The sequence below is a fragment of the Acomys russatus genome, chromosome 22, assembly GCF_903995435.1.
Source record: "Acomys russatus chromosome 22, mAcoRus1.1, whole genome shotgun sequence".
Taxonomy (NCBI): Eukaryota; Metazoa; Chordata; class Mammalia; order Rodentia; family Muridae; genus Acomys; species Acomys russatus.
The window spans coordinates 53916459-53940324 of NC_067158.1; the positions used below are offsets into that span (position 1 = coordinate 53916459).

General features: G+C 40.2%; 1 protein-coding gene across 1 annotated transcript in view; it reads right to left on the reverse strand.

Annotated features, from left to right (window-relative positions):
• The window catches only part of Pds5a (PDS5 cohesin associated factor A), an 88280-nt gene that overhangs the window by 21412 nt on the left and 43002 nt on the right, over nt 1-23866 (reverse strand). Inside the window, exons 12-19 of the mRNA XM_051165256.1 lie at nt 23174-23325; nt 21606-21719; nt 16214-16295; nt 15234-15282; nt 14489-14628; nt 11118-11233; nt 4071-4176; nt 1028-1188 (exon numbers count right to left, since the gene is read on the reverse strand). Of these exons, the coding sequence (XP_051021213.1) occupies nt 1028-1188; nt 4071-4176; nt 11118-11233; nt 14489-14628; nt 15234-15282; nt 16214-16295; nt 21606-21719; nt 23174-23325 (920 nt within the window). The remainder of the gene's footprint in view (nt 1-1027; nt 1189-4070; nt 4177-11117; nt 11234-14488; nt 14629-15233; nt 15283-16213; nt 16296-21605; nt 21720-23173; nt 23326-23866) is intronic.

The following is a 23866-nucleotide window of genomic DNA, read 5'->3' on the forward strand; positions in this document are numbered from 1 at the left end:
CTGTACACAGGGCTTTGAACCAGGGTTTCCTGTGTGCCAAGTAAGTACTCTCCCACTGAGCTCTATCTTTATATAATCTCCCCCCCAGCCCCCGCAGAAATTGTTTTGAGAGCTGAGCAGTGGTGGCGCGCACGCCTTTACTCTCCACTCTCGGCAGGCAGACCTCTGAGCTGGAGGCCAGCCTGTTCTACACAGTGAGTTCCAGGACAGCCAAGGCTACACAAAAAGCCCCTCAAAAGACAGAGAGACGAAGTCTTTGTGCCTGGATTTGCAACATGTGCCGCCCAGCCTGGCCCTGATGAGCTTTATGATTGTATGTACAGATACATAAGCAATGTAATTTTTAGACCACAAACTCTTTGAAGACACAGACTGACTGGATAATCCTTTTGTACCAGATAATTTAAACTTAGTAGAATTTTCAGAAGTACATTTGTCCTATTATCATCACAGTATGAGACAAACCTTGTTTGTATTGGATTTACCATCAACTATTTGGACAAACAATAGACACCCGATGGTAATGGACGATCTCAATGTGTTCTCGCATGTCTCCCACCATAACCACAAGTGCAATCCAAAGATGTCAAACAAACTATGAAATGTACTTTATTCTTATGACTGCTGTAACCATTATCAGTTACAAAGCAACTAATAAATACTTTACGATGGACACTGTTTAATTGTGCTATTTTTCTTCATTGGAACAGGAAGGTGATAGCTATTGAATTTATCATCAATTTGAAAGGGAAAAAATACATAAATTAGAAAGATATATTAATTTTGTGATAACTTTCGAATACCAAAGCTTTGAAGTATTTTCCTTTATACACAGTTGCAGCTTGATCATCTGCATTTGTCCCGCCTGTGAGGGGATGGGCAGCAGGCGGGGAACTAAGGAGACATATAAATAGCATGAAAGCAGAAGCTTGCTTTCTGCTCCTATCTCCTTCCATTAAAGAGAAATCATGACTCTAGTACTCCCACACACAGAAACTTGTGTTTACCATGTAAAAAATATACTCACGATCGTATCTGGGGAAGGTCTGTTTCTATTTTGTGGCCTGTGTTTCTAAAGATTTGTATTGCAGCCTCAGCTACCTTGTCATCCTCCATCCTTAGGCACTGTAACAAGGACTCATAGGTCTCTGCAGAGTGGAACGAGGTAGGATGTGTGAAAGACAGAACCTGGAGGAACAGATACACCTTTAGGAGGACAGACAACAGCTCTATCTATTAAAAGGGAGTTTCTTTCAATAAATGTCACGTTCTGGTGGGCATATACTGGATAGTCCTCATGGAATACAGATTACATATTTTAGCCACCACTGCAGTTACTTTTACTCATGAGACATTAACAGGACTGCTGTATGGTGGCTTCCAGTCACTTCCTCAAGATAACTGACATGTCACCTCTGCCCTAATCGTCTCATCAGTTTATACTACTACTTAGAATAAAGACTGTCTGTCTTTCTAAAAACTACTTATTTAATTTTAATTTTATGTGCATTGGTGTTGTCTACATGTATGTCTGTGTAGGATCCTCTGGAGTGAAGTCACAGACAGTTGGTAAGCTGCCGTGTGGATGCTGGGAATTGAACCTGGGTCCTCTCGAAAAGTAAGCAGCACTCTTAACTACTGAACTATCTCTCCAGTATCCTCTTAAAAACAAAACAAACAAATAAATAAATAAATAAATAAAAGATAAAAAAAAAGTCAGTGTATTTCATGTGCGTGTAGGTATACGTGTGCACTCATGCCCAGGAAGGACCAAGCGCGACTTTGGGTGTTGCCTCAGGGAGCACAGTCCAGCTTCTCGTTGCCTTGGGGCTCACTGACTGAGACAGTGAGCCTCTGGGATCCTCCTGTTTTTCTTCCCTGGTGCTGGAGTTACTAGTACGCCACCAAGGCAGGTATTTTTACTTGGGTAATGAGGAATCTCACATTTGCAACACAAGTTCTTTGCCAACTGAAATGGCTGATTTCTTACAATTGCAATGAGTACTCTCAATGTATTCAGGTATGAGGATTTTTATCCAAAAGTTTATTGATTCAACTTTTACAGCTTAGGCTGTGAAAATGATAGTCTGTGTAGAATGTCAAGTGAAATCATCACAGAAAGTTCATCGATCACAACCATCAACAATGAACCAATGAAACTCTGAGTTATGGATGATGAACATACAATTGTTAGCTTATCTGTTTGGGCATGAACCCTACCCAGTCTACCATGAAGGAAGTCACACCAGCTTATGTAAGAAATGGCTACAAATCCATCTTTACATGTGAGAATGATGAGACTAGCCTCCCTCAGATATAAGCGCCAAGGGAAGAGGTAGGAAATTGAGTAGTCCATCTTCATAATCTTTCTCTCTCTTTTTTTGTTTTTGTTTGTTTGTAGTCCTGGACTCCCTTTGTAGACCAGGATGGCCTCCAACTCAAGCAATCAGCCTGCCTCTGCCTCCCGAGTGCTGGGATTAAAGGCGTGTGCCACCACGCCCGGCAATCTTTCTCTCTCTTTAAAATAATTTATTAAACTTTATTTTTTGTGCATTGGTGCCAGATCCCTTGGAACTGGAATTACAGACAACTGTGAGCTACCATGTGGTTGCTGGGAATTGAACCTGAGTTTAATTCCTTTGGAACTGCAGACAGTGCTCTTGACCACTGAGGTATCTCTCCAGCCCCCATCCTCATGTTCTAAAAAGTAAACATTACATACATTGACAGAAATGTGTTCAGTGAGGTTTCTTTATTTACAAAAGATCTGGAGAACCTGATTTTACAAATGAACCAAAATGCTGGAGAGGTGGCTCAGCGGTTAAGAGCACTTGTTCTTGCAAAGGACCCAGGTTTGATTACCAGCACCCAAACAACGTCTCACCACATCTTTAAGGGTCAGACATGTGTGTGATGCAGACAGACATGCAGGCAAAGCACTCATATGAATAAATGCAAAACCTTTCTTTTTGTAAATGAACAAAAAAGCAGTAGATTAGAACTATTTCCCTCCGGGCTGGCTATGTCGCCCAGAGGTTGAACACCTGCTTGCCTTTCGAGGTCCCTTGGTTTGATCCCTGGCACCTCCAACATTCTCTCTAGCACTAGGCTTGTCTCTTCTTCAGTTTGTCTTGCTGTAATTTCAATGTCTTTTTGCCTCAGTTTCTCCTTTTCACTCAATTCAATGAGAGCTGTTACTTTCCCCCTTCCTGAAAGTGACCTGTATTGACTCACACTTGGCTCTTATTTATAGGTAATTTGAATTATTCTGCACTTATTAAGATCACAAATAGCTTTAAAGTGTCCCAGTCAGACAGACGATGTCATATAACAAGTCCAGTTGTCAGTCAACTGCCTCAGATACAGCTTCTTTAAAAGATAAGGCTGACTGGGTGCAGTGATGCACTCCTATAATCCCAGCACTCAGTTAGGAAGAGGTAGGCAGACCTCTCCCAGAGTTCCAGGACAGCTTGGTCTACAAAGTGAGTCCAGGACAGCCAGGATTACAAGAGAAACCCTGTCTTGAGAAGGAAAAATAAAATAAAAAAATAAAAATAAATAAATAAATAAATAAATAAATAAATAAATAAAGCAAAGACTAGACTATTTAGTATACATGGTCATAAGTATAGCATGATATAAAAGGTGATCAAAATAAAATTTTTTTAAATATCCTACTGCATGATGTAAAATGATTTATATTATGAAACAAAAATTAATCTTTATAAAATCTGATCTCTAGCCAAGCATGGTATCTGATATCTGTAATCACAGTGCTTGGCAAGCGGAGAGGCAGAAGGTTAGATGAGTGTGCTCCATGGCAGTGTGTGCTATAGAATGAGACTCTGTTTAAAAAAAAAAAAAAAAATGTAATTCCTACCAGAAAAATTTAATCTTTTGACTAATCTAAAGTAAAACAAACCTGTTTATGCACACCATGAAGAGATTGCCTTTATCAGGTTTTTTCTGTTCGTTTCAAGATAAGGTAGCCTTGGCGCCACCATACTTGGCACCTTTATGTATCACATATCTTTAGAACTAAATGAAGGTAAAATTGTTTTTAAAAATACCTTAAGAAGCTCAAGTCCTGAGCGAATGGCTGCGTCTGGACTTACACCCTCCTCGTCATCGTCTGCTGTTCCTTCTATTGACTTATTCATCAATTTTACTAGTGCACTATTAAAGAAAATGTAAGTTAGTAAGGCTGCTTAGACTAGTCACTGTAGCCCAACTAACATATGCTAAACAGAAACCAAAGAGACTCTTGTCAAAGGAAATCTTGTACCATGAGGACCAGTACTGACTACTGGGTAGGTGAGGCACTTTACACTACCCTCCCCCAAAACATAATGTGTAATAGCAACAACACTCCGACTGAAAAATGAGACAGTTAAATAATATACTATAATACGAATAGCTATTTTAATACTTCCACATATTATGAGACTAATACGCAACAATAAAACAATATAAAAAGTTGACAACTGGGCAAATGACCATTCAGAACAAAAATCAGATAGTAGGGGGCAGATGAGATGGCTCAGTGGGTAAAAGCACTTGCTACCAAGCTTGATGCACTGAGTTTGATCCCTGAGACCCACATAATGGAAGACAAGGCTTCCTGAAAGTTGTTCACTGACCTCCAAATATGTGCCACATGTGTATGTATGAATATACAATGAATAAATGTAATTCAAAGACCCAGCAACAAACATATACAAGAAAAGTAGTACTAATTGTAGTAGCAAATTAATTTTCAGAATCAGTAATTCCATTTTAAGAAATTACTAACAGAGAAGCAATTAATCAGAAACATTATGCTGTATTCATAAACAGATGCAATTAGAAACTGTGTAACTCTAAGTAACAGTTATCTTTTCAACAAATATACTACCACAAAAAGGAACATTACCTGATCAATAAATACCAAGCTAACAGAATAGACTTATTTGTTTTTGCAACATGATCCCACACGAATCCCAGGCTGACTTCTCTTGGTCCTTCTTGACTCAGTCCTTGAGCGACAGGGTCGCACAGGACTACAATTACTGCTGTCTAGTTACTTTCCTTGTCTAAACTTATAGCAGTTAAAGTAAAAACAAATATGAGACTGGGAATGTGGTTCTTAAGTAGGACTGCCACGTCTGCCCAGCTCTGGGTGTGGTCCTGGGTGTGGGGGGGCATGAGTGTAATTCTAAACAAAGGAAGCTAAAGTGGGGCTGTCATGAGGTCAAGGCCTGAATACCAAGTCAGCTAGAGTTATATATCAAGATTCAGTCTCAAAAACCAGGGACGGATGTGGGGTGAGGGAGAGGGTAAAAAATTATTTTCCTCTGATGTCATGGTTGCGTCATTCAACTTGTTATGACTTACTTCAAGAGACAGGGTCTTTGCACATAGCACAGACATGTCTTTTAGCCAGCCTTAGTCAGCTGGGACTAACATACACCAATCAAAACATTTTTGTAGTTGCTGAGACAGGGTCTCATACAGCCCAGGGTAGCCTTAAATTCAACGTGTAGCAGAGGGATAACCTTGTCTCTACATGCTACAATCTGGAATCACAAGCTTCACAGGAATTACCATTTCTGGCTCTAATAAAATAAATAAAATAATGATTTAAAACACACACACACACACACACACACACACAGTATGAGCCTGAATGGTGTGCTAGACGATTGCAATATTAGCACTTGGGGAGCTGAGGGAAGAAAAATACAAGTTCAAAAAGCCAGCATGGACTACATAAAAAATAAGACCATGAGGGTGTGGAGAGATGGCTCATGAGATCACATATGTAGCAGAGCAATGTTTGCTTCGTAGAACATGGACCAGGTGTGGCTCAAGACTACCTATAACTAACACTAGCTCAGAGGATTGGACCCCCTTTTCTAGCTGCTTAGGGCACTACTCAAATGCACAAACCCAGCACACATATACAATTAAAATTAAAAACAAAATCCTTAATTATTTCAAAGTCTTTCATTAAAAATAAAATAAAATCAAAATAGGCTTCTTCTACAAGCCTACTCCACTGTCGTACACTGTTTCCCCTTTTAGTTCAAAGTGTCTCTATTTGTTGTTTCACATTCCAATTTATCGTCTAACGCAGGTTAGAATTGTGAAAAAACAGTTATTCCTTTGATTTCTCAAACTTCACAGCAGCTGAGGGGGCCACAGTTCTTCAGTCTTCTGTGCTCAAACTCTACCATTTGTTCTGTGTGGCACGCAGCGGCTGACCCTAAGTCTCTGTGACTCTACGGAGCCCTAGGTTGGCCTCTGGCATCCCAGGGCGACTGCACCGGCCATGGTGCATCCCCTTCTTTCTGAAGCAGCAGAGATGTTTAATACTTATTTAACCTCTAGGTAACCTGTGCGCCCTCTGCCTTTTAGTCTCTTTTCTGTCTTTAAAGGTTGATTTTTACTTTTTGTATGTATGTGTGGTGCCTGCAGAGGCCAGAAAATGGAGTTATATGTCCTAGAGGTGGAGTTACAGGTGATTATTGGCTGCCTGGGACTAGGAACTGAACATGAATCCCCCGTGAGGACATATATTCAAACTCTGGCATGATAGTGCTCACCTTTAACCTCAGCACTCAGGAGGCACAAGAGGCGAATCTCTTGAGTTGGAGGCCAGCCTGGTTTACATACTGAGTGTTAGGACACCTGGGGCAATACAGAGAGACCCTCTGTGAAAGAAAAAAAAGAGAGAAAGGAAGAAAAAGAAAAAACCCAGTATATGCTGTTCACCGCAGAATCATCTGTCCACCCCCTCGCCTTCTACATTTATTTATTGTGTGTGTGTGTGTGTGTGTGTGTGTGTGTGTGTGTGTGTGTGTGTGTGTGTACCATGACACGTGTCCACCATGTGGGCTCTGAGGATCAAACTCCAACTATCAGTGTTGGTGGCAAGCACTTTTATGTGCTCAACCATCACATTAACCTAACCTTTAGTGTTCACGTAAAAATTAATCATAATTTTCTACCTTTTGCCATTCCTCTTACAAAATGTTTTCATAATTTGATGACATCATTATTTCCTATGGATTCTGTTCTTTTTTCTTAGGATTTATTTATTTATATATGTGTCTGCACATACACCTCCATGACAGGAGGGAATCAGATCTTATCAGAGATGGTTACGAGCCACCATGCGGTTGCTGGAACTGAACTTAGGCCCTGTGGAAGAGCAGCCGGTGCTCCGACCCCTGAACCGTCTCTCCAGCCCCAGGGTTCTTTTTCTTCACCTCTGCCCTGAGTTACTTTCAATCCTGAGTTTCAACCATTACCACTATGACTACTGTAGCTTTAACATTTTAAAACAATTTCAGTATATATAATTTTCTGCTACTCGTAAATCTTTTATTTTTCCTTTCTTTTTGTCTGTACTGAAACAAGGTGTATGTAGACCAAGCCAGCCTGGAACTCATAATGTAGATCAGTTAGCCCCAAAGTCACAGAGCTCTGCCTGCCTTTACTTCCCTAGTGTTGGGATTAAAGGAGTATAAAAACACGCCTGAATGTTTTCTTTTAAAATGGTACAATATGAGCTGGTGGTGGGGGGTCTGAACCTCTAATTCCAACAACCAGGAGGCAGTAGCAGGAAGGTAACATGTTAAAGGCTAGTCTGGTCTAGCTGGGTGTGGTGGCACATGCCTTTAATCCCAGCACTCAGGGGGCAAAGGCAGGTGGATCCCTGTGAGTTCCGAGGCCAGCCTGGTCTACAAAGCGAGTACAGGACAGCCAAGGCTACACAGAGAAACCCTGCCTCGAAAAACAAAACAAAACAACAACAACAACAAAGACTAGTCTGGTCTATGTATCAAGTTCCTGGATCAAGGACAGTCACAGACATGTTAGTGAGACCCTCCTCAATATATCTAAACCAACAAAGATTGACACTATTTTTGAAGCATATGCCATCCCCTCTCTCTCTCCCCCTCCCTCCTTCCTACTCAATTACAGCTCTGGCCCACCTAAATATTTATTAATTCCTTTGTCCTTTTTTCTTTGCTGTTTTCCCCTAAAACAACTTCCAATATTAATCAGGACATAATGTACAAGAATGTTGAGTGTGTTAAAGTTTATGTTTTCTGTATTAGTTAATATGAATGATATTTACACGCATAAAAACTTCTCCATAACTTCAATAAGTAGTAATTATCATTGCTATGATTTTACAGAGCTGGAAACCGAAGCTCAAAGCACCTAAGTGACCCAAAGACTCCAGGCTAATGCCCTAGACGGTATTCCCAGGTAGTCTTCACTAGGCTAATCCCTCAAAACTCTACTTCTTTTAACCATCATCAGATGTATAGCTCGTAACAAGACACTCACACACAATTTGGGTTATATAATTTATGCTTCACTAGATAGACAATAAACTTTTATTTATACAGTAGTATTCTGTGAAGATTTGGCTAACTATAAGGAATATGGCTCCTTTTTGGAAAAGAAGTATGTCCTGGGCAGCATCATCACTGTGTAGATGAGGGTGCCTGTGATCTGATAGAGCCATCTGCCTCTACCTTCTACGTGCTGAGAATAAAGGCCACAGTCAACACTATACAACATATTTTTTTTCCTTATAAAAATGAATAAAACACTGACTGGCCTTTTTACAAATTAGTGTGCTAAAATCTTGAGATGAAATAACTCATAATGAGTTCTTAGAAGACCATGAACACTGGGAATCCACAATAGTAATCTGCTGACATAATGAGCTCTTGTGAGACTTCCTGAGGCCACTGCACATCCTTTCAACGTTAATATGCAGTCAAGAATTCCTATTTCTCCTGTCCTATCTTTAATTTAACCCATTTAAAATGTGATGCTTCAGAGGCAGGGTGAGCTGACTGATGAGAACATGCACTGTGCATGTGGAAGGTGCTGAATGCAATCCATGCACGCAGAGCTAGTGGGGAGGTGGAAAGTAGACAGATCAAAGGACACTGACAAAAAAGAATACGGCTACTTTTTTTGTTTTTGTTTTTTGTTTTTTTTTTCAAGACAGGGCTTCTCTGTACAGCCTTGGCTGTCCTGGACTCACTTTATACAGCAGGCTGGCCTCAAACTCACATTGATCCACCTCCTTCTGGGATTAAAGCCATGAGCAATCACTCCCAGCAATAAAGAGATCTTTTTAAAAATTATTTATTTACTATGTATACAGTACTCTGATGACATGTGTTCCTGCACACCAGAAGAGGGCACCGGATCTCATTATAGATAGTCATGAGCCACCATGTGGTCGCTGGAAATTGAGCTCAGGACCTCTCAAAGAATAGACAGTGCTCTTAACCTCTGAGCCATCTCTCTAGCCCCTACATTTTTCAAACTAACAACAGACAAACATTTTGGGATCCAAACCCTTTTTATTTAATTTGTAAAAAAGAAAATGAGTTTAGAAAATGTTAATTTAAAAATAGAACTCAAGTTATAGGCTGCACTGCTCCCCTGTAACTCATAGATTCTAGCCACTAATAATATAGATGAGCCTAATCTCGGATGAGCACTACATTCATAAGAAAAAGGGAAAAGGACAGATTATCTCGGGCATACAGAGCCCGTTTGAAAATGTAGTGAGAAGCTGGTAGCCGTCTGGAAGACAAGAGAAAAATAAATGTTGACTTCTTGGCCTTGAAATTTTTAGTTTCTAGAACTGTGAAAAAAATTAATTCTATTGTATAACCAACAGCCGATCGTATTATGTTATGGTAAACTTAGAAAACTACTGTAACACATCCTCTAATACAGTCACAGTGGTCACTCACACGTGGGAAATAACTAGTGGTCGCTTGAATATTAGGACCAGGTTTCCAAATCTGCGTGTATTTGGATTAAGAATCAATGAGTTCAACAAAGTCTTCCAACATAGAAAACAATTATCACTGTAAGACAAAATCATCCACAGAAACTCACTATAGTAAATTATTTGTTATATAATATGAAGACTGGGGCTGGAGAGACGGCTCAGCGGTTAAGAGCACTGGCTGCTCTTTCAAAGGCCCTGAGTTCAATTCCCAGCAACCACATGGCGGCTCATAACCGTATATAGCAAGATCTGGTACCTTCTTCTGGTCTGCTGGCTCACATGCATGCAGAATACTGTATAAATAAATGTTGTTTTTTTTTTTTAATTTGAGGCTTTTTTTAAAGTCCTCTTTTTCAAGATGCCATTCTGTTCTCACAGAGCCAGTGAGTATCACAGAATATTATGTGACTACTAAAATGCTTAAGAAAACTCAGCTGTCAGTAGATAATCATATAGAACTAAGATTTTCTTTTTTAAGTGTTGGTGTGTATATGTACTAAGGATTTTTAAAATTAGCAAATACAACAAATCTAAGGACTTTCAAAAAAATACATTAAATAAGACAGAAGAAGTGGCTCACACTTGTAATCCCAGCACTCAGGGAGGCAAGGGCAGGCGGATCTCTGATTTTTGTCTTACACTTCTGTTACAGAACTTTTTTTTTTTAAGATTTATTTCTTATGTATATAGTGCCCTGCCTGCATATACTCCTGCAGGCCAGAAGAGGGCATCAGATCACATTATAGATAGTTGTGAGCCACCATGTAGTTCCTGGGAATTGAACTCTGGACCTCTGGAAGAGCAGTCAGTGCTCTCAACTGCTGAGCCATCTCTCCAGCCCTCTGCTATAGAACTTTTATTTAGTGTAATAACATAATGCTTTACTGAAAAAAAAAATGTTTTATTCACAGACATGGATAAATGGCTTTATTATTTTGTAATTTAATAGAATATTGGCTTTCCAGCTGGTTGTCTTGGTGCACGCTTATAATCCCAGCACTTGGGGAGGCACAAGCATGCAGAGGCAAGCGGAACCCTGCGAGTTCAAGGCCAGATGGTCTACATAGAGAGTCCAGGACAGCCAAGGCTACACAGAGAGACCGTCTGGGGTTGGAGGGAGGGAATACATTAAATAAAACCACAGTGTCCATCCTACTACTTGAAAGGTGGGTACACGTCTCTCATCAAAAAGAGCTTAAAGAGACGCTTCCCGGCTTCCCATGGGTCCAGCACTTCTGCTTACAGCCGTGCACTTTGATGAGCATCTATTCATTCTGCATACACTCACTTCCTAGCTTACCTTATGGCTTCAGAATCAATATGCACGGGAGCAATTCTCTCCAATAGAAATTTGACCATCTCCAGGAAAGGGTTGGTTGGCTGCTTAGGATTTGCAAGTTTCCGAGCTATTTCTCTCTATAAAAGAAAAATGTTTTACTGTAAGTTTTATCATCTTAGCACTTTTCACAATAAGAATGACTATATAGAGAGGAATCACTGAAAATCCCAAAGCCCCAATGAGGGGAAAACAATTTCTGTTTTAGGCTATGACTAAGATGTTAGAGAAGCCCTGTCTCAAAAAATTGGCTTTTATTTCTTTCAGTTAATTTCTATTAATAATATTATATTCTTAACACTATGTGTGTTGAAGTGTGGGGCTGTGCGCCTAAAAGTGACACCCACAGGTCAGAGCACAGTATCAGAGTCATTTATTTCTGTAAAGGAAACATGTTACATGAGTTGTGAGCTGCTCTATGTGGCTCTGGGAACTGAACTTCAGTCCTCTGCAGGAGATGTATGAGCCATTAGTGCAGCTCTAATTTCTTTCTTTTTTAAAAGGAAAGGGGCTCAGAGGAGGACAAGGCTTGCTACCAAGCCTAGTGACCTGAGTTTCATCCTCAGAACCATAAGGTGAGAGGAAAACACTGACTCCTCTGACCCACATGTTCCCCTGGCACCTCCAACAAAACCAAACCCAACCTGTTGAAAGTAGAGGGGATGTGCAGCCAGGCCAGCGGCACATGTATCAATGTGGGCTACTCTGGAAGTCCCAAAAGCATCGGCCCAGGAAACCTGGTCTAAAGGGCAAACTACAAAATGGAAAGACATGGGCTATATTAACGAGCGCATGAATGTCGGACAATGTTTTTCGATTCAAGAAAAATACAAGGAAGAGATAAACAAAAGCATTCAGTCTTCCTGAAGGTTAATAATGTGGACATAGAATTTCTTTACACTATTCTGAATCCATAATAAGAGCAATTGTCTCTATTTAAGCTCAAAGAACGCAGGGCTGTATCAGCTAGCTCTGACCAAGGATGGCGGTCTTGCTGGAACCTCTCCTGTGTTAATACTTATCAACCAGGTCCAAATCTCAAGTTTCCAATCACAAGGAACAGACCCCATTGTAGACATCTTCTATTTCCTTAACTTAAATTTTATTTTATTTATTATTAGTAGCATGTGTGTTTTGTGTGGACACACGCATCCCATGAGCTGCATGTGGAGGGCAGAGGACAACCTTCAGCACACAGTTCTCTCCTTCCATTGTAGATTTTAAGACTGAACACTGATAAGAGCTTGCCACAGAATAACAGTGCTGTAGCTAGTTATCTTTTATATTACACAGAAGTATTCATTTCCCCCCAAACTGGAAATGCAACAGCCATTCCTGACACAATGATCTAACTCCTGCACATCCTTTAAGGCTCAATTCAGGAGTCACTCACTCCACAATAAGTCATTCTCTGGCCTGGTTCTATCCCTGCCTGGAGTACATGGTACTCTTCCATACATAGTTTTATTAGGACACATACCATACTGTACTCACTGTCACTTTCCATCACCTTATCTCTAAACTGGATAAGAAGAGATCATATTTAATACAAACTACTGAAATTGGCAGTAAAGTAGAGCAGTATAAACTTGATCAAGGGACAAAGTAACATTCAGATGTATATTTGGATAACTCCATACAGAAATTTTTTGCTGCTGTTTTGTTTCTGAACTGTTGAGAAAGGGTCTTAAGGCACTCGCCTCCAATCTCCATTCTGCCTGGGCCTCCGAGGTGCTGGGGTTATAGGCATGGATCTGCAGGAAACAGCTGATGCTGTCCTCTAACAACTCTCCTCCCTCTTTCTCTACAGTGCTACATAAGAACAATGGACCACTCTCAACCCACCACACCCAAGTTCACAAGGCCAGAGGTAATTTAATAACATATACAAACTGCACAGTGCTTAGAAAAGTGAGAAAAGCAAAAACTATTAGCACCCTCTTAAATCTAGATGTCTATTTATTTTATGTGTATGAATATAGATAGGCACATGCCACAAAGGGCTTGTACAAGTCAGAGAATAATTAGGGGATTCTGTTTTCTCCTTCCACTGCACGGGTAAAGGATCAAATTCTGGTCACCTGATTGGCTGTTTTATTTATGTATTTATTAAAAAACAAGTAAGTAAGCAAGCAAGACCTCACTGTGCACTGCAGAACTCATGATTTTCTTGCCCTCATCTCCTGTCGGCTGGGATCAGACAAGCACTTCCAAGCCTAGCTACTATGCTCTTTTTCAGTACAAATACTGATTTATCTCTGCTTTCCTGATTCATAAAGGCATTAGCACTAATAGCCTGCTAGGATATTTTAATTATAAACATCTGAGGGTCACATTTTAAGATTGACACTTATTTATTTACTTTTTATCTATTGTGTGTACCTGTGTGCTCTCATAAGTTTTGTCAAGTCATTTCACTGTATCCATCCAATTATATCAGTAGATTCTCTGGCAAGGTACAAAGCTACTAAATTCTAAGTGCCAAAGCAGTACATGTAATCTTTAAAGCAGCAAACTATTCAGCTACGTGCAAAGGTGATGAACCCGCCTAGAGAAGAGCTCCCACCTTCTCTCAGTGGGTCTTGTACTTTCCTCTTGCATACTCATCTCTTTAGATTCCCCGCAGTGAATAAAAACTGTTTTATGCTTCCAGAGAACTTTGTGAGAACATTTATTATAGTCTTTAATCCCTCATTACATATGTAAATAATTATCAACTCTAATCCTTTTCAGAACAAAGGTAAAAATAAATACTCCAAATGCTTATCTTTTATTCGTGTTTAAGCCTACCTTAGCATAATGTATTACATCTGCATAATAGCATTAAACATAGAAGACAGGAACAAACCAAGTTTCCTCCCTAAGTTTCTGATTTCCTGGAAATTAAGGAGTGCAAGAAGATAGAAATCTACATAGGAATTTACTTCTACAAATTATCTCATATCTCATTTATGATATGACTACAATTAAATTATTGCCTTGTTTTGTTCCTATGCTCAGAGACAAAAAAGGAAAATACACGCATACAAAACACCACTTCCTACTTAAAGATACACATATTATAGTCTTAAGAAATTTAGCATCTACCATAGTTAAAAATCACACAAAAATGTATGTAATGAAATACACATTTCTGCTGGGCCTTGTGGCACACATCATTAACCTCAGCACTCAGGAGGCAGAGGCAGGTGATCTCTGCGAGTTCAAGGCCAGCTTTGTCTTCAAAGGGAGTCCAGGACATCCATGGCTACACAGAGACACCCTGTCTCAGATAAAAAGAAACACAGATTTCTACAAGTTATTAGGAAGAAAAATTAAAAGTATAATTGACTAACCACACAAATGTCAGCTTGCTTGCATGAACAAGTTGGGCTGATTAATAATTCCAGCTGAGACCGCAGTTTCTCATCATCACCAAGAACTTGGTTAAATTTCTTTACAAAATCTTGTGCTTTCCCAGGGTCAGGCAAATTCTCTATAAAATGAAGAAAATAAACATTAGACAACAAAGGTAACCACACTAAAAGTGTCTGTAAAACACTGGCAACGGGCTGGAGATGGCTTAGCAGTCAAAAGTGTTTACTGCTCCTGCAAAGGATGTAATATCCACATCAAGTGGCTTATAACTGCCTGCAATGATAGCTCCAGGGAGATTTGCTATCTCTGGAACCCAAAGGTACATGTACCCACACACAGACACACATGCTTACACATAATTTTTAAAAAAATATTACAAAATAAATAAATATCGGTAAACCACTGAAAGAAAACCAAAAGGTGCTCATAAACAAAACTAAGGATGATCTTTCACCACTCTAGTCACAGTTTCACTGGTAAATTAGTAACCTATTGAGTGGGCTGGAGAGATGGTTCAATAGGTGAGGGCACTTTTTGCTCTTGGCAAGCACCCAGGTTCCACTTCCTAGCACCTCATGTGGGCTCACCACATCTGTAATTCCAGTTCCAGGGAACTGAACATCCACACACATCATGTACATATATACATGCAGGCAAAACATTCATACACATAAAATGTCTTGGTATTTATTACATGCTCATTGGGTACACAAACACACTTACTTGCTATGGTCATCAGTTTCCCAAACATGGCAGAACAGTTAGCTTCTGACTGAAATTTAAAACATAAATAAAAGAACTAGTTATCTGTATTAATAAATTTCTGTAAAAGAAACTGTACAATGTGTTCTTTAGCTTTAAATAAATTCACCAGAATCTGGCGCCAGGCGTGGTGGTGAACGCCTTTAATCCCAGCACTGGGGAGACAGAGGCAGGTAGATTTGCTGTGAGTTCGAGGCCAGCCTGGTCTACAAAGTGAGTCTAGGACAGCCAAGGCTACACAGAGAAACCCTGTCTCGAAAAATAAAAATAATAATAAAAATAAAAAATAAATAAAATAAAAATAAAAAATGGCTAACCTCCCCCTCTGAGAGAGTTTAGCAAAGAACAGTGGGAAAGCAACAAAAAGAAGGGAAAGAGACAGTAGCAGGAGAGCATTAAAAGGCCAGGTGTGGTAGCATGTACTTGTCACCTCATCTACTCAGGTAGGAGTATTAATTGAGCCAAGGAATTCACAGTCAGCCTAGGCAACATGACCCTTTGGCTAAAGCTCTTGCTCCATGCCTCCTGGTTTGGTGGACTGTGCCCTAAAACCGTGGACTAAAACAAACCCTTCCTTCCTTAAGTTGCCTTTGATCCTGTCTGGTATTCTGTCACCAAAGTAAATAAAAATAACTAATACACGACTAAAATCCCAGCTAACATATGCTGAGAAAGGAAGGCTGTCCAGAGTTTAGGGCTAACCTGGGAAACATAGTAATCTTCAGAGCAGCTTGAGCTTTAAAAAACACAAACAAACAAACAAACAAAAAGGAAAAAAAAAAAAAAAAAAGGCAAAACTAACAAAAAGGCGGGTTAGCTTTAAGAACTGCTTAACTGACATTTTAGAAAGCAAAACAACTTGCAATACTTCAATTACATTGTACTACAGAAAAAGTAAACATTTGCAATCTTTGAATTAAAAACAAAAGCCATAAACCTACTGTGGGCTGCTTGTGTAAATCCAACAGTTCCCGCACGTGACTGCGAAGCATGTTCTGACATTTCCACATCTCATTGAGAGCTCTGTACATGGTTAAAAACATGAACAGACATTATTTAACAACACTTTTCTTAAGTGTGCTCTTTCTATATTCATACAGAAAAATTTTAAGTAACATTTATTAGACTTTAAGAAAGTTTAATATAGAACTATGGTAAGAGAAGTTAATTTTTTATGTAATGCTTGATAAAATCTGGGTCTTAAACATGTTGGACAGACTCCTGTCACCCACTCACCCCGAAACATGGTTTCTCTGTCTGTGTAGGCCTGGCTGTCCTAGACTCACTTTGTAAACTAGGCTAGCCTTGAACTCACTCACAGAGACCTGCCTGCCTCTGCCGCCCTGAGTGCTGGGATTAAAGATGTTCCAAGGATCAATTTGCTCTTTCCAGGGAGGTCATGAATTGACTGAAAAACATTTTTAATTCTAAAAAGAGGTGGCTAGAGTTCTGGTCTAATAAAAGACAAAATGTCCAAGTATACAAAACACATGGGAAAGTTGAGAGTATTTGTAACTGGGTGTTACTTTATAGGTTCTTCTCTCTTCCAACCCACGGACACTAACTAAGTAAGAGGGAGACTCTGTCTCTGTTTCTCTCTCTCTCTCTCTCTCTCTCTCTCTCTGGAGTACCCCTTCCCCCTTGCCTTCTCTCCCCATGCTTATTTAATAAACTCCTCTGTAACATGAGAGACAGAGACAGAGACAAAGGAGATGAAAGGTAAAAGATCCTTGAATAAAGTCAAGGATCAGAAAGTGGGAGATGTACAGCCAAGCATGGTGGCGCACGCCTTTAATCCCAGCACTGGAAAGGCAGAGGCAGTGAATCTCTGTGAGTTCAAGACCAGCCTGGTCTAGGACAGACAGGGCTATCACAGACAAACCCTGTCTCAAAAAACATTAAAAAAAAATAAAAATAACAATAAGCAGGTGGTGTTCTCATTAGGCTACTCCCTGCTGACTAGGGGAGTCAAGTTCCTTGGGCCAAGTTTGATCTTTACCCTCAGGACATCTAGTTTCTTGCTTCTTTTTTGCAGAAAACTACTCAGCAAACAGTGACCACAACAAGCACAACCAACCAACAAGCCTCCTGATGGACCAACATCCACCAATTGTGCCTGTCAGGGCTCTAACTAATTCCAAGCCATGCAACTGGAGAAATTATCTGCAGCTGTAAAACCACACTTCTACCAGAGCACAAGACAAATCAACAGGCAGCTGCTGCGGACAGTCTGAAGCACCGCATAGGCCCAACACCTGGGATTAAAACAAAAACATATTTCTATAATATTTCTGTTTTTAAAGAAACCAAAATTCCAGAATTCTCTCTACACTTCTTCCCTTCTATGCCTAACCATTAATTATGCCTGCTGCCTGGTGCGGACATTTTCAATTAAATAAGCGCTTTTCTGGCCAGTAGCCAAGGTTTTCAGACCTCTACTACTCAGTTCTAATCTTTTATCAATTTTTATAGTATTCACAGCTTTCCATTCCCTGTGAAATATAAACAAATCTGCATTGCCAACACATCCCTACAGCTGAGGGCCACTAGGTAAGAGCAGCTGAAGGCTACTCCAGAGCCTTGTATATCTTTGTAAAAGATGTGGACTTTTTCCCAGGCTCTGGGCTTCTTAACTTTGTCCTAAGCTCTTTTTTTTTTAAAGGTTTATTTATTTTTTATACATACTGTGTTTTGCCTGCATGCACACCTACACGCCAGAAGAGGGCACCAGATCTTATTATAGATGGTTGTGAGCCACCATGTGGTTGCTGGGAATTGAACTCACAACCTATGGAAGAGTGAACAGTGCTCTCAACCACTGAGCCATCTCTCCAGTTCTATCCCAAGCTCTTAAAAGCCATTAAGTGACATTGTTCTAAAGTAGCATCATCAAATTGTATCTGTTCTTGTTTATTGGAGAGCACTGCCTTTCACTCAGCAAGAGATCTTTTACTGTATCCATCCCCCTCCCTCTAGTCCGCTGTTCAGTATTCGCAGCTCCTTCCTCTTACCATGTGAACCACTGCAACTGTGGACAGACCTCTATTACAGCTGTCACTAATCCCTTCCAGTCTTGGGGAATAATTTTATTTTGAGTAGTACAATTATTTAGAATTTGTTCCCCATAAGAATTTGCATGAAAGCGCAGCCTCTTTGGACTGCCTTAAACCAATCATTTCTGTAGAACACTCGCTACCCTGCCCCATCAGCAGCCATACGCTGTAGGATGACGGAGGGAGCTGGTGGTGGTGCTCTCGTGACCACACCACAGCAACGCAGCCAGCTCTCGCTGATCGGGCTGTCCTCCTCTTCTTCAGCTCTCCTGACCCAGCCGCCTTCCAGCACAGCTTCTTTCCCTTGCTGCACACTTCCCAAACACTTCCACCCACAACCTCTCCATTCAGAAAAAGTAGAGTGACCCCTTGTTTTCCCAGTTCAGCCATGTTTGTTTGTTTCTCAGGCCCTTGCATTTCTACCTGTAATGTTTCCAACTGCTCAACCATTCTCCCAAACAATTTTGAAATAGAATATTAAAAGAAAGAAACAAAGAAACAAAGAAAAAGAAAAAGCAGAAAAAAGCCCTCTGGGAACAAGGGGGTGAGGTGGCAGCACACGGATATCCCAGTGGTAGCAACCACCATCAATTTTTTGCTAGTCATCTTGGAAAAAAAATCCATTCCTTCATCCCCTGCCATTTTCTCTACAACATTTTAAATCAAATTTCCCATTCTGCCTAGCTCCACAACTGAGCACCACTTGTAATTGGATTATTTACTGCGTTGTGGGTTTTTCTTTTTTCTACCCTTCTCCTTCCACCCCTGGGATTAAAACAAAACATATTCTTAAAATATTTCTGTGTTTTTCAAGAAATCAAAATTCCAAAATTCTCACTATAGGTATTAAACCCTGGAATACATGGTACAAGGGGGCGAGGCACAGATATGGAAACTGGAGTATACAATAAATGACAACGGTTTATTGACTTCTAGAAAAACAGCTCCGGGGAATGAAGACTGCTTAAGAGTCAGTTAAAACTTCCTCCCTAAGGAAGTGCCAGAGTGCTACACAAGCTTCCAAGGGAACGAAGCCACCATTGTCCTAACCAGCTGTGCTGCCTGCAGACTACAGCTAGCATGGCACAATAACTCTAAGGTATGATAGTTGCACTCATCTCTTGATGTAACCAACAGCTCTCTAACTACCATTATCTGGACAATCACGCCCGGCACTGGAAACCTAGCCAATACTCAGGGCTAGTGAGGTCATGGATCTTAGAGATGAACCTACCACCACTTTATTAAACTGGCATAATTCCTAACTATATTTTAAGTATTTATCCCACAGGTAAGCATAATTGTCACCTTCAATCAAAGCCTTTCTTTGCAACACATTGAGACCATTATAGAAAATAATAATAATCCAAATGCAGAGACAAGTGATCCTGTTGGGGCCATGCTTAATTCACACATCTACAACACAGCCATGGCAACCAAGACCAAGAACACCACAGACAGGAGATTGGCAGTATTTTAGGAACCAGAGCAACAGAAAATCTGGTGAGACTGTATCCCTTAGAAAGAACAGGGAGCCCAGCCTGCTGGGGTAGGCCTTTAACCCCACCATTCAGGAGGCAGAGGCAGGCAGATGACTGTGAGTTCAAGGCCAGCCTGGTCTACAAAGTGAGTCCAAGACAGCCAAGTCTACACAGAGAAACCCTGTCTCAAAAAACCAAAAGGAAGGACAGGTAAAGTTTACCTATGCTACCTCAATATTATGGCTGCTTAAACAAGACCTGAAAAAGGACAACACCAATAGACATGCTAACATGAAAGGGAATAATAGCAGGGGGCTACCTCTAGACAAAACTATAAGCAACCAAGGAAATGCTGAGGGGAGAAATAGTCTTCCCTAGGGATAAGCCCCCTGATTCATTATCGAATACCAAGTGGTCAGCCCTAAAACCATATCCATATAAATAACACTCAACAGACTCAGCGGTATTTATCTATTTAGGCACATGTGTGCATGTGCATATACAATCCCTCCTCATTAAGAATTTTAAAAACAGGCCATGAATTTAAGAGAGAGCAAGGAGATGGGGCATATAAGAGGTTGGAGAGGGGAAAGAAAAATCATCTAATCTCTGCTCTTCCAGAGTCCTGAGTTCAATTCCCAGCAACCACATGGTGGCTCACAGTCATCTATAATGTGATCTGATGCCCTCTTCTGGCCTGCAGGAGTACATGTGGGCAGAGTACTGTATGCCTAGTAAATAAATAAATCTTTATAAAAAAAATTAATTGCTAGGTGAGGGAAATGCTCAGTGAGAAAGTATTTGCTACATATAAATGAACACCTGCTTTCATATCCCAGTACACATGAAAGTATTAATTCATGTCAATAATCCCAATGTTCCTGTGACGTACAGGAGACTCCTTGGACGTCTGAGGGCCAGCTACCCTGGCATACACAAAGTGAACAAAAGATCCTGCCTCAAACAAGGTAAAAGGCAGGGACACCTGACACTGCTGGCACCTACAGATGCTGCTGCACATCCATGCTGGAACTCACACATGCACACAGAATACCAGACTAAAAATGAACAAAAATGCAAGAGTCAGCAGGCAGGGTGGAGCACGCCTGTAATCCTAGCACCTGATGGTCTAAGCAGGAAGATCAGTGTTATTCCATGGGAGACTGACCTACACGAGACTCTGTCAAGACAAACAGGAAAAGAAAAAGAAGCCAAAAAAAAAAAAAAAAAAAAAAAAACCTATATCGACAAATCTTCTGTGTTCTTTTTTTGAGACCGCAGTGTTTTACTCATTATTTGCACATATGTTGATTTAACCAAGGCCTTGCCCACAATCAGGCAAGAGCTCTACCAACAGTTACATCCCTGCCCCCTTGTAGGTTTTCCCCCTTAGTTTTTTGAGACAGTGTCTCTCTACAGAATTCTGGCTATTCTGGAACATGATATATATTCCAGGCTGGCCTCAAACTCACAGAGATCCACTAGTCTTTGCCTCCTGGCTGCTAGGACTAAGGCATGTGGCACCAAGTCCGCACCCTAGTCCACTTGTATATATGTCTCCTTTAGTTAAGATCTCAAATATTTAGTTTGGCATTAAACTCACTTTGTAGCCAAGGGTAGTAGGTTAGTTTTAATATCCATACGCACAAATTTTGACACAAAGGGTTGATTCCTGAAACCGTATTACTCTAACAGCATTATGAAAACTGTGTGTCAACAGGCAAAATGAAAGCATGCATATTGCATTAAAAACAAACAAAGCCCATGCAGGAAAAACGAAACATTAAAAAGTGACTTACTTTACAGCATTGGGATCCAAGCTAGCATATAAATAATATAAGCATTTCATTCTCTCTTCTGTTTCCAGGTTATGGGGAACAAGATACTGAGCAAAGATTTTCTCTACCAACAGTCTATGGAAAACAAACACACAGAAACAATTATGCTATTTAAGAGGTAAAAAGTAATTTTAACCATTTTGTGTAAGTGTTTATACACCAGTGCTTATCTCACCAAGGATGAGGGCTATGTGCATGCAATAATGAAAAGCTTCAGTATGTAGGCACTCCTTCACTTGAGAGAGTTTTAATAGTTATTTTACATTAGATATTTTGTACTCATGGCTTTATTTCACTATATGTCATAAAACCTCTGTTCTACAATGCTTAGCTGTTACTCCACACTGCAGAACGGGCTGGCCTTGAGTTCACGGAGGCCCTCCTGCCTCAGCCTTTCTCAGTGCTAGGATTGTAGGTGTGAGCACTGGTCCTGCTTGTTCTGTCTTTCTGTTAGTTTTGGAGGAGAAGATTGTTGTTGTCCTTTTTTTGTTTTTTCAGACCAAGTTTCATGTACCCTAGACTGGTCTCAAACTTGCTATGTGTAGGCCAAGTTTGCCTTAAACTTCTGCCTGAGCCTCTAATGTGCTGGGATTACAGGTCTGTACCACCAAACCTTGTTTTCGTTTCTTTCTTTCTTTCTTTTTTTTTTTTCATTTTAAATAATTTACTTTTATTTTATGTGCATTGGTCTTTTGCCTACATGTATGTCTGTGTAATAGTGTCCAATCTTGCAGTTATAGACAGCTATAAGCTGCCATGTGGGTGCTGGGAATTGAACCCAGGTCCTTCAGAAGAGCAGTCAATACTCTTAACCTCTGAGCAATCTCTCCAGTCCCCAAACCCTGTTTTCTTAAACACCATTCTTAAACACAGGTGTTTGGCTGTCTCAACTAATCTTTAAAAGGTTGAAATTACAGATTAAACTAAGCGGCACTACACAGAAAGCCATGACACCAAGGACAGCTAATTATCAAGACAGTCACTGACGTCCTGACTGTAGTTCAGCTCCTCTCCACGCTGTCATGCGGTGAAGACAGAACATCCTCCATCATGTTACTTCCTGAAAATGTGCACATCTGGCTTTCATATAAGTTATCACTCTAATTCAACAAAACATTGCAAAACATTTTACAAAAACCAAAGTAATTTTAAAAAACAAGAGCTCTTCGTTAACCAATGCAATACATATATTTAGTGGTTCATAAGTCATCACTCTGTTAGTTGTTACACGCCTCTAGCACAGAGCTCAAGAGGCAGAGGGATGGAGGGGCTGGCAGCTCGAGCAAACATATTTTAATCTCCGTTCCGCCCCGCCCCACAAGCCCCGCCCCACAAGCCCCGCCCCACAAGCCTGCACTTATTTCACTACTATTATGCTACTTTACAATCTTGGAAACAATCATATTTAAGCATCATATGTATAAATATGAGAAAGTATTTCTATTTATTTAGAAATAATTTAGAAATCACATGAAAATTAAATAGAACTATTTAAAAATAAAACGTAATTTTACCAAAATATTACTCACTTGTCATCAATGCTGTTCTGATAATAGATGTGCAGAAGTTTATCTTTTATCCAACTGACTTTCTCTGCAGCTTCCTTTCCTGCTTCACCATGAAGACAGTATTTCTTGTAAAGTTGAGCCAGGCCCATCATGGCTTCTTTTCTTACTCGCCACTAGAAAAGATAACACGAGATGAGCAAGAAATCAAAATTACATTCAGATCTACAGCCTGCCATGGCTGTGCTAGGCTGTGCAGTGGTTACCGTGGGAATTCACAGCAGCACAATGGATCTTCTCATCAGCAGCTTTGCCAAACTGCTTTACTAATAACGATTTTGTACCGATCCCTGGTAAGACAACAGACCACTTTACATACTTTTCAGTGCGGTACTGCGATATGACCTATCAACTTTTTAGTTCCCCTCAATCCAAGCAAACTACAGATTTCATTCAGTTCCTTTTTTGTTCTGTTTATTTTTGATACAAGGTTTCTCTGTGTAGCATTGGCTGTCCTGGATGGAGCTCACTCTGTAGACCAAGGTGGCTTTGAACTCACAGAGATCTGTCTGCCTCTGCATCCCGAGTACTGGGAGTCGAGGTGTGTAACACCTATATATTGATATAAGTAACAGGTAAAAATAAAAATTGTAAGCTATATAATTTATTCTGTACATGGAAGGCTACGTTGCTTTAGTTTATTATATACCTTTTGAG